Genomic DNA, 16,268 nt, shown 5'->3' with positions numbered 1-16,268 from the left:
AGGACACGCTGAGAGACTTGGGGTTGTTCAGTCTGGAGAAGGGAAGGCTCTGAGAAGAACTTATTGTGGCCTTCTAGTATCTATAGTGGGCTACAAGAAAGCTGGGGAGGGACTTTTTAGGGTGTCAGGTGGTGATAGGACTGGGGGGAATGCAACAGAACTATTAAGTGGGTAGATTCAGCTTGGATGTTAGGAAGAAGTTGTTCCCCATGAGGGTGGTGAGCACTGGCACAGGTTGCCCAGGGAGGTGATAGAAGCTCCATCCATGGAAGTTTTATAGGCCAGGCTGGATGTGGCTCTGAACAACCTGATCCAGTGTGAGGTATCCCTGCCCCTGACACGGGCTTTGGAACTGGATGATCTTTGAGGTCCCTTCCAACCTTGACAATTCTATGATTTCTTCACAAAACTAATCTTTGCTTCCTGCCACAAATCGCCATGCAGTACAGCTGACTGCCATGAATTGTGCACCACTTCACCCCCAAGGAAGGTCCACGTCAGAGGTGGCATCTGTTCCCGCTGCTTGGCTTGCATATCAGTTTGTCAAGTGCTTGGGGATCTTTCAGACTGAAAGGCACTATATTCCTGCTGTATATGATTCCCACCTCATGTTAGAAGAAAAAGAAAACAAAAGCATTTCCAGAGTTCTTCTCAAAACCAAATCTTGCCCACAGGTGAGTTTAGCAAACAAAGGGGAGGGCCAGAGACGATGTTTTGGTACAGAGTAATACTGTAAGTAAATAGGAAGGGTTCCACAGACTAAATTGAAGGAAATGCAAAAGAACCTCCAAAGTAGATGCCTCTATCTCCATTCCAAGAGAAGAGCAAGACAAAACACTTCTGGAACAACAGAAAAAAGTAGTGGCAGTCCAGTGGTGATAGTCTCTTCTCACAGGTACTAAGTGATAGAACAAGAGGGAATGGCCTCAAGCTGCCACTGGGGAGGTTTAGACTGGACAGTAGGAAAGCTTTTGTCAGGGCAAGAGTGGGTTGGCCTTGGTGATTCTGAGGGTCTTTTCCAACTTGAATGTTTCTGTGAGTCTGTGCTAAAGACATTAAATTTAGGAAAAGGTTCCTTTTTCTTTGTAGCTTTTTAGTTTGCATTTAGCAAGCACAGCCTTTCAGTAGCAGACTATCGTTTTGTTTAAGCAGCTGAAGAAAGGTTTTATTGTATACCAGACAAATAATTCATCTCACTGTGTAATTTTCAAGCAGCTGCTAAGAAAAGGAAGATATAAGCATCAAATCATTGCCTTTCCTCTGAAACAGGTATTTGCATAACCAGAAAAGTGTCAGTCTGTTGGCTCTTTGCTTTGACTGAAGCGTTGCCTCTGAAGCTAGGAACAAATCCAGAGAGAGCCCAGAGCCTCCCAGAGCTAACATAGATTCCAGCTGGGCAGCAAGATGCATGAGTTCCCAGCCACCCTACATGCAGCTCTCGGTACCTGCTCAGTCACACAGGCTCACAGGATGTTAGGGGTTGGAAGGGACCTCTGAAGATCATCGAGTCCAACACCCCTGCCAGAGCAGGGCTGTAGAATCCAGCACAGGAACACATCCAGATGGAGCTGGGAAGTCTCCAGAGAAGGAGACTCCACAGCTTCTCCTGTTCCAGTGCTCTGTGACCTTTACAGTAAAGAAGTTCTTCCTCATGCTGAGGTAGAACCTCCTGTGCTGTAGTTTCCATCCATTGCCCCTTGTCCTATGCCAGGGCACAAGTGAACAGAGGCTCTTCCTTCCTTCCTGACACCCAGCCCTCAGATATTTATAAACATTGAATAGATCCCCTCTCAGTCTAAACAGCCCCAGGGCTCTCGGCTTTTCCTCACAGGGCAGAGCTCCAGTCCCTTCAGCCTCCTTGCAGCCCTCTGTTGGACTCTCTCCAGCAGATCCCTGTCCCTCGGGAACTGGGGAGCCCAGAACTGGATGCAGTACTCCAGGTGGGGCCTCTCTAGGGCAGAGTAGAGCGAGAAGAGAACCTCCCTTGATCTGCTGGACGCACTCCTCTTAATGAACCCCAGGGTACCACTGGCCCTCTTGGCCACAAGGGCACAAAAGGCAGACCCTGCCTTCACCCTCAAAAACACTTTCTGAAATTGAGATGTGTTTGGTCAGAGTTTTTTGAACATTTGGTGATGCACTATGAGGCAAGATCTAGCTCTCTACAGCTAAACCACAAAGTCACCCAAGGAAAGGAGGGCTGGGTATGTAATCAAACACAACCCTGTCATATTGAATGAACAATTATGACATTTCTTATGACCGGTAATGAGTACATGCTTTTTGTGATGTCACACTTTAGGTACAGAAGGAGATTTATTCTCAGGGGTGGGGGGTGGAAGGTGGCCATTCAGTCACTGCCGTCTGGCAGTGAGCCCCAGGCAGATTTGCAACTCACCTAAGCCCTGTACCACAGGGCCATCAAGCCCTGCTTCCAAACAGCTGCTGTCAGCAACCATAAGGCTTGCCTGCCCATCATCTCTGCCTCCTGGCTGCATAAATGTGCCCTGCCCAGACAGAAACTGAGGCTGTACTACTGAAAGCAACTAACAAGACAAGACAAGTATAAATAATTGAACCACTAGGAAGTGCTCTTCGAGCATCTATCAATTGTCAAGGAAGATCTCAAATGCAACAGAACACAAATCTGGAGAACTCTGACCACTTTGCAAAACGATCCACTGGAGATCTCAGTTAAAATGTGTCAGAGCTGCAAGTATGAGTGACATACCCAAGAGTTCTTGTAAAGAAAACCACTGTTGTCAAACTCTGTCAAAAGACCTTGCCCATAAACATGCCCCTCTCCTGACCAAAAAAAAAATGTTATTTTTGTTAATAAAACCTCTTAAAAGAAAGATGGATACAAAAATACCAATCATGTTCTGTTTACCCTGTGGAGAAGGACCCGGGAGTCCTGGGGGACAAGTTCTGCATGGGACAGCAATGTGCCCTGGTGGCCAAGAATGCCAATGGGATCATGGGGTGCATTCAGAGGAGTGTGTCCAGCAGAGCCAGGGAGGTTCTCCTCCTCCTCCACTCTGCCCTAGTGAGACCCCACCTGGAATACTGCATCCAGTTCTGGGCTCCCCAGTTCAAGAGGGACAGGGATCTACCTGACAGTCCAACAGAGGGCTACAAGGCTGATGAAGGGACTGGAGCACTACCTGATGAGGAAAGGCGAGAGACCTGGGGCTGTTTAGTCTGTAGACAATACAACTAGGAGGGTCTCTAATAAATGTCTATCAATATCTGAGGGCTGGGTGTCATGAAGGAAGGGGCAGCCTCTGCTCACTTGTGCCCTGGCATAGGACAAAGGGCAATGCATGCAAACTACAGCACAGGAGGTTCCACCTCAACATGAGGAAGAATTTCTTTAAGGGTCTCAGAGCACTGGAACAGGCTCCTCAGAGAGGCTGTGGAGTCTCCTTCTCTGGAGGCTTTCCAGCTCCATCTGGATGCATTTCTGTGCAACCTGCGCTGGATTCTATGATCCTGCTCTGGCTGACCAAAGATCTCCAGAGGTCCTTTCCAACCCCTAGCATCCTGTAATGCTGTGATTTTAATTCTAAACAGGAGTCAGTCTCCTCCTGCTACTCCCATCCTGACCAAGATACCTGATTTTGATGTCTCTTTTCTTACCTTCAACAACCACGCTACACTCGCTTGATAAATCTGACCTTGTTTTCCCTTTAAGCCTGCAACACCTAGTGTTGGTGAGAATGAATGAAGCATGGGGAAGCCAAACAGATTTGCATGAACCAATTTAGAGCAGAGCCCTGGTCACATGTGCCTTTGTTTTTTTGGTTACCTTTGGACTGTTTAACTCGGCACATGCCTTTCTACACACTAAACTCTGGCCACGTAACGTAGAGAGACGCACAGAGTGTAGTCACACTACACCTAAGTGTAGTCACACAAAGCACCCCGAGTTCTGCTTTTCAGGAGTTACTGCAAGATCTGGAGCTGCTTTCAGTGAATTTCACTATCTCAATAACTACCACAAAAACTCAAAGATACTTCAGCTGAAGGCGAATTTTGCTGAAGTGTTTACTTTTGGATATTCCTGATGTTTTCTTCAGAGACAACCACAGAGTAGCTCCTACTCCTCCTTTTTTTTTCCTAACCTTTACAGTTGTGTTTCCTCCTTCCAAACTGAAGCACATTTGTGTCCATACAGTATTTTTTTTTTTGTCAAAGCCCTACTGCAGCAGCTAAATAAAGAACAGCCCTTGAATGCTTAAGGGAAATGTGACGGGGTGGGAATACAGCTTCGCCTAACAAATAAAACTCAACCAGAGAACCCCCAAGAAACTAAAAAAGGAGCATCCCTGCTAAGATCTTCTCACAAAAGTGGTCACCCTTCAAGAAAAGCTAAAAAAAAACCCAATAAAGTTCACTTTTTTTTGCTGATTATTCACAAATACTTAAAACGAGTAACAGAGGGACTTGTTTAAAGAGGGCAGACTTCAATAACAGCCTAATTGTGGGGACCAGAGTACAAGGTGATTAACAGCCTTTATGTGCCTATCTCTTCTCCTCTGGTAACATGTTTTGTTCCTGCTGGTTGAGGGGAAAAAAAACCCAACAAAATTAAACAGTTTGGTGTTTTTTCCTTTTTTACTATAATGCAGTTTCCCTTTTGTGTCCAGTTAGGCATGTGTGTGATATGTGAGGCTTTGACAATAAAACCCAAACCTGCACAGACTACCGAAAATTAGAGTAATTGCCACGTTATTAGCTGTCCAATTGCTCTTGCAACACTCTGTATGCATTGTCAAGTTTCACCTCCCTAATTTCCTAACAAGCACAGTTTGTTTTCAGACGCCCCAAGGCCAGTTTACCAAGACCAAACATGAGCTCTGAAAGCCGAAAGGAACAACAAAGTAAGTAAATAAATAAATAAATATATAACTAACTCATCAACACCAGGACCCAAGAACTTTTCAATGCACAACACAACCACGCCGCCAGGGTAAACTGATTTAAAGGGTGATTTTCCTGCTTGAAGTCTTAACAAAACACCAAGCCCCAGAGCTCTGGAGTCATTTTTAACTCCCTGCCCGTTTGTGCAATGCATTTTTAATTGTGATGTGTACTGCTTTGCAAGAGAACACCCAATCAATTAATCATGAGTGCCTTCTCAGGGCTGCTCAGTGGGTTCTCCTGCCCGACGCGTATCTTACACGATGTGAACACTCTTTAATACATCTCAATGAGCTCCCTTTGAAACAGCCAGGCCACACACACCCTTCTTCAGAATCTCCTGCAATTTCCAGTCGTGTGCATAGCACACAGGTTCACGTCTGAGGTAGCCAGAGCTCTCCTTCTGAGAGCTGAGACAGGATGTAGAAGGCCTTAAACAAATACATGGATGCAGATGGGTGTGTAAATACGTTTACAACAGAATCAAACTCACAGCTCCCCTTCTTCCAAGAGGTGGGGGGGACACCCTCGCCACCAAATGGAGCTCTCTTACAGTACCAAACCCCTTTCCATTCAGGTAATTAACATTACATCTGATGAAAAAAAAAAAAGCCCAAAAAAGATGCTTTGAGATGCCTGGTGAGAAGGTGAGCCATTTTTAGCCAGGGTTAATTATCAATTTGGAAAAAGAGCTAAAATATTTATTTGAAATGTGAGCTCAACGACTTTCTCCCAGTAAGGCTTTTTAAGTGTTTTGGAGGGATTTATCAAACATTTATATACTTTTATCTGTAAGCCCAGAAACAAATAAGACTTGTAATTACACACCCCTCGGAGGTTGGAGGGGTTTTTTTAGTGATTAAAAAAAAAAAAAAAGGAGAGACATGTGGTCGATTTTCTTCTTCTTTTTTTTTTTTTTGTACATTAAACACCCAGAAGGGTTTGCTTTTAATTAGAGCAGTAAGCTGATGCCTTCTGAAAATCCAAATGTTACAATGAAATTGCTCAGTTCGTAAATTAGATTAAAAAAAAAAAACCCAACCCCAACTAGATGTACCAGAATCATCTGGAAAGCTCTTGATTTGATAGAGCTGCATGCACACACGAATGCTTTTGAGTTGGTTTTCCTTGGATACCAGTTTATAAGCCCTCATATACACAAAGTCATGTCAATTTTGCTTTGGGAAGTGTCTTTTTGAAACACATTATTTAAGAGTTGGATCTTACCACCAGCATTTCCCCTACAAAAGCCATCACAACTCAGAGTCATGTTCAAAATGCTGAAGCTCACATTTAGATCTTTCTAAGCTAAGTCAAAACTCATCTCCCTCTTGGAGACAAACATTTGTTTTCCTTGCATACCACTTTCCAAATCCCTCACATGCATGATGTTATTTTTTCTTTGAGAAGTGTCTTTTTGAAACACCTTTTTTAAGAGTTGGATCTTACCACCAGCATTTCCCTTACAAAAGCCAGCACTCCTCAGAGTCATGTTTAAAATGCTGAAGCTCACATTTAGATCTTTCTAAGCTAAGACAAAACTCATCTCCCCTTTGGAGACAAACATTTGTTTTCTTTGTACACCAGTTTATAATCCCTTACATGCATGAAGTCATGTTAATTTTTCTTTGGGAATTGTCTTTTTCAAACACCTTTTTTTAAGAGTTGAATCTTATCATCAACATTTCCCCTACAAAAGCCATCACAACTCAGAGTCATGTTTAAAATGCTAAAGCTCACATTTAGACCTTTCTAAGCTAAGTCAAAACTCATCTCCCTCTTGGAGACAAACATTTGTTTTCCTTGCATACCACTTTCCAAATCCCTCACATGCATGATGCTATTTTTTCTTTGGGAAGTGTCTTTCTGAAACACCTTTTTTAAGAGTTGAATCTTACCACCAGCATTTCCCCTACAAAAGCCAGCACTCCTCAGAATCATGTTCAAAATGCTAAAGCTCACATTTAGATCCTTCTAAGTTAATTCAAAACTCATCTCCCTCTTGGAGACAAACATTTGTTTTCCTTGCATACCACTTTCCAAATCCCTCACATGCATGATGGTCGTTTTTCTTCGGGAAGTGTCTTTCTGAAACACCTTTTTTAAGAGTTGGATCTTACCACCACCATTTCCCCTACAAAAGCCAGCACTCCTCAAGAGTCATGTTTAAAATGCTGAAGCTCACATTTAGATCTTTCTAAGCTAAGACAAAACTCATCTCCCCTTTGGAGACAAACATTTGTTTTCTTTGTATACCAGTTTATAATCCCTCACATGCATGAAGTCATGTTAATTTTTCTTTGGGAATTGTCTTTTTCAAACACCTTTTTTTAAGAGTTGAATCTTATCATCAACATTTCCCCTACAAAAGCCATCACAACTCAGAGTCATGTTCAAAATGCTAAAGCTCACATTTAGATCTTTCTAAGCTAAGACAAAACTCATCTCCCTTTTGCAGACAAACATTTGTTTTCCTTGCATACCAGTTTCCAAATCCCTCACATGCATAATGGTTATTTTTCTTTGGGAAGTGTCTTTTTGAAACACATTTAGGAGTTGAATCTTATCATCAACATTTCCCCTATGAAAGCCATCACACCTCAGAGTCACGTTTAAAATGCTAAAGCTCACATTTAGATCTTTCTAAGTTAATTCAAAACTCATCTCCCTCTTGGAGACAAACATTTGTTTTCCTTGCATACCACCTTCCAAATCACTCACATGCATGATGTTATTTTTCCTTTGAGAAGTGTCTTTTTGAAACACATTTAAGAGTTGAATCTTATCATCAACATTTCCCCTACAAAAGCCATCACAACTCAGAATCATGTTTAAAATGCTAAAGCTCACATTTAGATCTTTCTAAGCTACTACAAAACTCATCTCCCCTCTGGAGACTAACATTTAAACTCTTTACCAGTGAATCTGAGGAGCCTTTTCACTTTATAAAGCAAAAAAATTCAGCATTTGAAGGTCACCAGGTTGCAGAGTGGTATTCAAAATACCTAACCTGTAAAGCACCTTTTTTTTTCCACTAATTCATTTATTTCTTGACAAAATACACTTCTTTCCAGCTCAGAAAGTGATAAACAAAATGAAACACACTAGTTCACATTTAAAGAGACTTGGGAAACACCCCTCAAGTAAATGTTGAAAAACACTTAAGAACAAAACAGACGTGAAACCATAGTCACCCCCTGCTAGTATTTATCAGCAGTAACATGATTAGAATCACAGAATTAATAGCACTCTAAAGCACTCAGGTTAGTGATTTTGCACATTTCTTATGTCCAGAGTAGACTATTTTCATTTTTTCACTGGAAGTTTGATGAAAGTGATCCCCTGAAACTCTTTCATTTTTATCAATAAGCTACTTTGTGTGTACATATATATATTTGAGAGATATATATATATGTATACACACACACATATATATATATGAAATTTTAACTTTTGAGGGGTCCTGCTAACCTCTGCCTGTATTACTTAAAATACGCTTGGAGATTCAAGTCTTCCCCTTTACCAATGCTGGCATTAAAAAGGAAAATGAGGTTGGGGTGTGGATGAAGCACACCAGGCACTAAACCAGGGCTGACACAAGATTGCCCTTCAGAAACAACATTTTTCTAAGTGCCAATGTCTTCTCCTGTTGCTATAACACTGCAAAGTATCAAACTTCATATGATCAGTACCATAGGCATACCAGAAAAGGAGCCACAATCAGATGGAGGCCACAAGATACCTTCCACATTTTGTCACAGATGACTTGACAGACACTTAAGCACTACCGTTCACCATCAGATTTTTGTGAGGCTTTTTTTGCTTCCAATTTAGCAGCTGTAAATTAGTGGTAACTGCTGTGTAACCATCAACATAAACAAACCTTCGGGATTCATTTTCAAGCCTGTACACAACTATTTACCTTCACTCAACTAATTCCCACGGAAAGGTATTCTTTGCTTTGATAGCAGAGTGCTCTGATGCTCAGCTTTCCCCACATCAAATAAAATCCAAGTGACATTTTTCACCGCACTAAAGGCAGGCAGTCAGGTCAGGGCGCTTCTCCTACAGCTAAGAGCATTCAGAACCACCAGAATAAAAGTTTGCTCCCACCACCAAGCAGCAGAAGTGGTTCGGAAGGCTAACAGCACTTCAAGTAAAAGTCTCTTTGAAACTGATCACTGAACAAGACACAGTAAGCTTTTAACAGAAGTCACAGTTTCCTTTATCATCACATTGTAAGGCTGTAAATTTCAATACATGCACTTATTTCCATCAACACACAATTGGCTTTACTTCTAATTAACCTCTGTTGGACAAAACACTGAGCTTTTAAACACTATAGCAGTAATGACTGTAAGTGGGCAAGAAATTAATCTCTTCTAAAAATCTTGATTGATAAAATAATATCCTTGATTTCCTTCCTAGACACAGGAGATCTCAGAAAACAACATCAAACCCTCCCTTTATGTTATTTCACCCATCTGGCCTTACAGGATCTGTGCCTAGAGCCTCCATGCATGTTAATTCTACTCTTAAAAATTTAAAATACATGCTTTATTTGGCTTCCATTATTAAAAGGGTTTCAGCCCCTCAGTTCCCACAGCCTAAATGATGGGATTTTTTGCTACCAGTTGATTAAAAACTTAGTGTTAGGAACTCTCTCTCTCTTTATTAATCTCACCTTCTGGGCTGCTTTAGAGGGACTCTTGTTTTTGCTTCCCTTGGGTCTTCCTCTTGGTCTTTTAGGAGATGGTTCACCAGTTGGTTCCTAAATACAGGAAAACATTCTATTGTGGCAAAAGGCTACAAACAACCCAGCAGATCTGAAGGGTAAACTGTAACTGAGAAGTTCCTTAAAACAAATAAATTAACACTAAAAACAAACCCCACAGTATTGAAAATGCAGCATGAAACATTGAACAACTCGATGTAAAAGGGGAAAACAAATACATAGATACATTTTTCCACAATAAAAGAGTTAACTTCCCTTATAATGGCATACAAAACTTTAAAGCTTTCATATTCCAGCATTTAACTTACTGTACAAAAAAACAACATATCCTTCAAATAAGATGGCTATGATCTCCCTCGTGTTAGAGTGATCATTTGAAAATTAACACAATTACCCATTACATTGCAATTGCATTTCATCAGAGCGAGATAGGATTGGCACATGCAGCTCCTAGCACAATTTTTTTTTAGGGGGGACGGGGAAAAAGAGGCAAAGCACTGAAAAACTGTGAAGCAAAGCTTAGGCTCTTTTCTCTCTCAAGGGCACAAGTTTTTTGGAGGGATTTTTTTTTTTTCTGCTGTGCTACAGTCAGCATTATATTCACATCTCTTCTAAACACAATTGTATTGAGAAGCAAACGTAAAAGTTGGTTGTTTTTTTTTCCCTCAAATAGAGCACTAACAAGCCAAAAAAAACCCCCAACACCTCCCTGAAAGAAAACAACCAAAACAAAACCCCAGCTCTTAAATAACTCTTAAAGGAACACTAATTATTTTAGCTGTTTTCTTAACTAGCTTCTCTGCCTGACAGCAAATACCAGTCCTTAAAAATGGGTATGAATTAGTAAGAGTTCAGATTCCAAATATTTATTCAGTGAATCATAAATACTATAAAACTCTTCTGGCCTTAAATATTATGCATTTAATTCAGGTTACAGGATACGGGCAAAAGTTAATTAAATGCAGTTTGTTAACTTAAACCAGCTTAAACCCCTTTCAGCTTTTTCATTCCCGGGTAGGTTAAGGAGGAGGCTGGCGGAGGGACTCCCCAAACTGCTCCAGCCCTCAGCGGTGAGGAGCCTCGCAGGCACCGCACAGCTGGACTGAACACGTTTAAGGAGATGCGTTTTTCTTTCTCTTCCATACATTCAAACGCTACAGGATGAAACAAAGAAAGAAACAGGGAAAAGAAAGAAAATAATAATAATAAAAAAGGTTAAAAAAATAAAAAATAAATAAAGAAAGAAAGGAAAGGAAGCCCCGGCACAGGGCTTATGCCAGCTGCTGGGGCTGGGCAAGGGCAGCCCGGGGGGGGAAAGCGGGACAGGGGACAGATCCCGGAGCCACTGCGGTGAAATACACTGAGGGCAGAGCGGGAAAGACCAGGGGCTCCGCTTTTTACGGCTTTCCGAAAAGTAACTTTCTGTGCAATCTGCAGGAGCACATCGGTGGGAATGGCGGGGAGAAAGGCAGCCGGGTCACCCCCCCAACCCCCCTGGCTGCGCCGTTCATCTCCCTCAGTGTTTTCGGAGCCCCTCGGAGGCTCTCGTGGCAGATGCTTAAATGAATGGGAGTAAACAGTCCTAAAGCCCGCAGAAGCGCTCTTTAAAATGAGCTCTACAGGCAGCCCTGCTTCCCAGTTGTGACTTCCGAGGGAGGCACGGAAAATGCCGCGAACAACTCGGCGCTGCCCCCGCGAAGCTGCCGCCTTCACTGGTTGCATCGCCGGGCAAAATCCCCCCACCGGCGGCGCCGGCGGAGGGGCCGCCTCGCCCGGCAGCGGGGTCTGGGGTTAGCTCGGCGCTTCCAGGCGATGGGACAATGGCACTTCGGGAGAGAAAGCCGGGGGGTGGGGGTGGGGGGGGGCATAATGCACCGATCTAGCAACCTCAGCGAGGATTCAGGTCTTGCAAGTCCAAAATAGGAGCCCAGCGCGTCCTTTTTCGCAGCCCAGGAGGGGGCTGTGGGTGCGAGTGGGAGGGAGGCGGGCTCCGCTCCCCGCGCCGAGACCCAGGAACACTACCCCTCGCCTCGACCTGCTTGGGAAAGCGCCGTAGCAAAGGCAAAAGGTGTTGCAAACACAGGACAAGCCCCCTCCAGCTACCTCCCCCACCTCCATCGGCAACAGGGGCACCTCTCTGCATACGATGACGGGGGCGGGGGGGTGGGGGTGGGGAAGGGGGGGACGCCGGGGGGGGGGGGGGGGGAAGGAAAGGGAAAAAAAAACCCTATGCGACTTTCTAGCCACCCTCCGCTCCCCCTACCCCAAGATCTAGGGGCAGTCAGGGGCTGGGCTGGTCAAGCTCGGAGGCGGCAGCAGCCCCCGGTGGGACTCGACACACGCACACACACAGAGATTGAGACATTGCGAGGGCTGCGAGAGGAGGGAGACAGGAGAGCCCCGTTCCCTGCTCCTCGCTTTCGCAATTTCAAAATCAGCTCGAAATGACCCAGCGAGCGCTGGTTGGTCGGAGCCGCGCTGCTCCATGTTCCCCATTTACATTGAAAAGCCCCAAGCTCCCTCCCTGCACAATAGTGAAAGTCCCGAGGAGGCTCGGCGCTGGGGCACCGGCAGGCAGCACCCCGCCGCTCCCGGGCCCCAGGGTCCTCCCGCCGGGGCGTCTGGCGGAGCCCCTTCGCTACGCCGCGGCACCACCTCGCCGGGAAGCAGCGCACAACAAAGCCCCCCGCCCCGGCTCCGGGACTCGTTCACTTGCAGCGTAATACGTACATGTACATGCCTATAATACTATAGATCTGCGGCTCTACGTATCTATACGATACTGACTTGTGGTTGCTTCCTGGGTCTGCCTCGTCCTCTCTTCTGAGGCTCTGCGGTTGCAGGTTGCTCCTGGGCAGCAGTGGAAGGCTGACCGGGTCCCTCACCTTGTGCACTCATGGTGACTTCTGCTGCTCAGCCTTAAACCAGTCTCTCCAAAGCACCTTGGAAGGGGGGGAATCAAAACGAGCTCTTGCTGCTTTTGCTGCTCGCTGCCACCACCACACCGGACGTCCTGGTGCTGCCAAAAAGGAGAAGAGAAGGGGAGGAGGAGGAGGAGGAGGTGATGGTGGTAGTGGTGCTGGTGGTGGTGGAAGAGGAGGGGGAATGAATTTCTCTTACAATTTAGGAATGGTTAGTAACATGAAGCAATTCAAAAGAAGGGAGGCGGAAAAAAAATAGACGAAGAAGAACAGGCAGGGTAAATTGCGACCCCCGAAATACACGAGAGGGAGGGAAATACGCCGAGGGTAGTCGGAGCAAACCAAGAAGGGGAAGAAATCCTACAAATTGAAAGCAAGTGGTGGCTATCGCGCTTAGATCGGATCAGGACAAATTAAGATAAGACACACTGAAAACGGACTGAGAACAGTGCACAATCTTGCCAGCAGCATGCACCCTGGGAAGACGGGGGATTTCGGCAGCAACGGGAGCAGCGGGTAGAAAGAGCGATCATTTAAAAAATAATAATAATAAAACGATTTAGGAGATTGGAAAAGGGGGGAGGGGGGAGAGGGGGAAAATAAAAAGAGGAGGGGGGGCGGTCCTGGGTTCGTGTCTGTGATGCGAGCTGCTGGGACTGGAAATATTATTACGCGAGTCCTGCCCACGGACTGAACTAGGATGAGGGGGGTTTAAAAAAAATACTTTTTTTTTTTGGGGGGGGGGGGGGATAGATAAACCACCTTTGCACGCGGGTGGAAAAAACAGGAGGGGGCTTTGGGAGGAGGGGAGGGGGGGGAAAAAGAGGAGGAGGAGAAGGAGGCAGAGCGAAAACCCGAAAAACCCAGCGACCGGGAGCTGGCGGCCGGCCAGATACAACACAAGCAGCACGGCAGCCGGGGCAGCGGCGGCCGAGCACGCCGCGGCCGCCTCACGTGTCCCGCACCGGCCCGGCCCCGCCGCCGCGGCAGGTTTAAAGGGCCAGGCCAGAGTCCCGGCGCGGCGGCGGAGGGGCGGGCAGGCACACGGACAGGCGCCGGCCGCCTTCCTTCACCCCCTCCCCCCCGCTCACTCCGCGCGGGCGGAGGAGCGCGCGGGGCATCCCCGGTCGCAGCACCGTCGCGGCCGCTGCACGTGGGCGCCCCGCCGCCGAGCAGCGGAACAAAGGCGGCCAGGCCGGGGCCGCCCCTGGGCCGGGCCCGCCGGGCGCCAGCAGCGCGGCCCCTCCGCTGACGGTGCGGCCGGCAAGGGAGGCGCTGCCATTGTGCCCGCGCGGCGGCGGCGGCGGCTAGCGCAGGCTGCGGTGGGCTCGGCGCCTCCAGGGACGGCAGCCGCCGGGCTAGGATGTGGGCTGTGTAACCCGACAGCGGGTCGGAGCTTTCCTGCCGGCACGGTAACAGGCACGGGGAATGAGCTTTTCGGAAGAGCACTGCCCCGACATATTTCCCACGAGCGCGGCAGAGCTGCGGGCTGCAGGTCTTCCCGAGCTCCGTAAGCAGTAGGGTGTGCCCCTACGGCCTCTCCCCGTGTGCTCCTTCCTCTGCCGGGCACATCAGGGTTAGACGGTCCCTTCACTCTGCCACAAGGAGGTCGCCACAAAGGCTAGGGGGAGGACCGCGGCGTCTGTGCATCTGATGCGCCTGGGCTCCACGTGCGACTTGGCGTTTTCCCCCCGGTGCCACACCGCCCTCAAGGTGTGGGCTGAGAGCGAGCCACCCCTGGAACTGTCTCACATCCTTCTTCCCCTACCCGGGTGTGGACAAACACAAGAGAGCTCTTCGAAGGAAATAAAAAGCGTTGCATTATCATCTGTAATGCTGAAGAGGGCAGAGATACCGCCGAAAGGGCTCCTTGTACTGCCTGTCTAGATACATCCAGTTGTCCCGGTGCCTTATAAATGCTTAGCTGTCTATAGATAAACAATCGGGCAAAAAGTGCATGCTGGCACTGATGGGCAAGGACTGTGCTGAGGAGATGGCTGAGTTGTTTTCTGCGGGATAGGAGAAGTACACTGCAGCCAGATGGACTATAGAAAGAGTAATCCTAGAATGCTTCTTAAAGCTGAAAAATACTCCCAAAGTGTTCTTAATCCAATCGTGAGCCTCCCAAAGCCTGCTTCCCTCCCATCCCCTAAAGCAAGCCGCTATGGGAGATGGACACAGTCCACCTGTTAAACCTCACAGCTATCAGAAAAGTCTTTGTGCTTCCCAACTATACTTTGTGGAATGTTCTGTTCCCATCACACCACGAAGAAATCTGCAGCACCCTATGTCCATGCTGTGCATCGAAAGATTAAGCTGCTGCTTGAGATCAAGGTTCCCAGCAGAGGCTGTGAAATCTATGGTTTAAAGTCTAGCAGCAAATAACTTATATAATATTCATTAATTTTCTCTGAAGCATATTCACATATCCATGTTGTCTGGAAGAAAGTGGCTAAAAGAGTGTAGCTCCAAAGCTGCAGTCTCCACAGACTCATCCTGTGTGGGCTATTAATAGTTTCATTAGTCTTCCCTTGATTAGTTCTAGTGGAAACCCCACAATCAAAATATTTTTTTACATACAGCCATTTCTTCACGTGGGAGAAATGTTCCTGAACTCACTGATTGAGGCTGCTCTGGACATGAAGGGTCTTAGCACTTGCCCTGTGCCCAGTACAACAGAGTTTGGGTCTTTCTTCCTACAATAATGTCTCCTACCAGAATTTGTACCAGAGATCTAAATGTCTGTGGATCTTTCATTTATTTGAAAATGTCTTGATTCCCTCTTTCACCAAAAGCTTAGAGTATAAACTGGTGTACCATCCCTGATGGCAGCTCTGTAGAGGGATACAAACATGCCTAGAATAGAATAGAATAGAATAGAATAGAATAGAATAGAATAGACCAGACCAGACCAGACCAGACCAGGTTGGAAGAGACCTTCAAGATCATCGCATCCAACCCATCAACCAATCCAACCCACCTAAACAACTAACCCATGGCACCAAGCACCTCATCAAGTCTCCTGAACACCTCCAGTGATGGTGACTCCACCACCCCCCCAGGCAGCCCATTCCAATGGGCAATCACTCTCTCTGTATAGAACTGTATAGGCTGGATGAGGCTCTGGCCAGCCTGATCTAGTGTGGGGTGTCCCTGCCCATGGCAGGGGGGTTGGAACTAGATGGTCCTTGTGGTCCATTCAACCCTGAATGATACTATGATACTATGAACTTCTTCCTAACATCCAGCCTAAACCTCCCCTTGTGTAGCCTGAGACTGTGCCCTCTTGTTCTGGTGCTGGCTGCCTGGGAGAAGAGACCAACCTCCGCCTGTCTACAACCTCCCTTCAGGTAGTTGTAGAGAGCAAGAAGGTCTCCCCTGAGCCTCCTCCTCTTCTTCAGGCTAAGCAACCCCAGCTCCCTCAGCCTCTCCTCACAGGGCTTGTGTTCCAAGCCCCTCACCAACTTTGGGTATTAACCCAAAACTCTGTTCTTACACTATTCATACCCAGGGTACCTTAACATAGGTAACACAACTTCGAGAACCTCAAAAGCCAGTCTTCTGCAAGTGGCTGGTGGAAGCTGAGAAGCCAGAAACAGCTCTTGGGTTTGTTCCAGGTTGCTTCCCAAAAGAGATGTGATAACTGTTCCTTCCTCTCTTCTGATGCATCCTCTGACAGTGTGGATTAA

At 46.4% G+C, this 16,268-nt stretch overlaps 1 protein-coding gene across 1 annotated transcript in view; it reads right to left on the bottom strand.

Annotated features, from left to right (window-relative positions):
* The window catches only part of HMGA2 (high mobility group AT-hook 2), a 127,211-nt gene extending 113,922 nt beyond the window's left edge, over positions 1 to 13,289 (bottom strand). The window contains exons 1-2 of the mRNA XM_068160941.1: positions 12,446 to 13,289; positions 9,608 to 9,694 (exon numbers count right to left, since the gene is read on the bottom strand). Of these exons, the coding sequence (XP_068017042.1) occupies positions 9,608 to 9,694; positions 12,446 to 12,556 (198 nt within the window). The 5' untranslated portion in view covers positions 12,557 to 13,289. The remainder of the gene's footprint in view (positions 1 to 9,607; positions 9,695 to 12,445) is intronic.
* Positions 13,290 to 16,268: the final 2,979 nt, after the last annotated feature.

This window comes from Melanerpes formicivorus, unplaced genomic scaffold, assembly GCF_026170545.1.
Source record: "Melanerpes formicivorus ecotype bairdi unplaced genomic scaffold, bMelFor1.0.p_v2 SCAF_54, whole genome shotgun sequence".
NCBI classification, from domain to species: Eukaryota; Metazoa; Chordata; class Aves; order Piciformes; family Picidae; genus Melanerpes; species Melanerpes formicivorus.
This window is presented reverse-complemented; position numbering and strand designations above follow the sequence as displayed.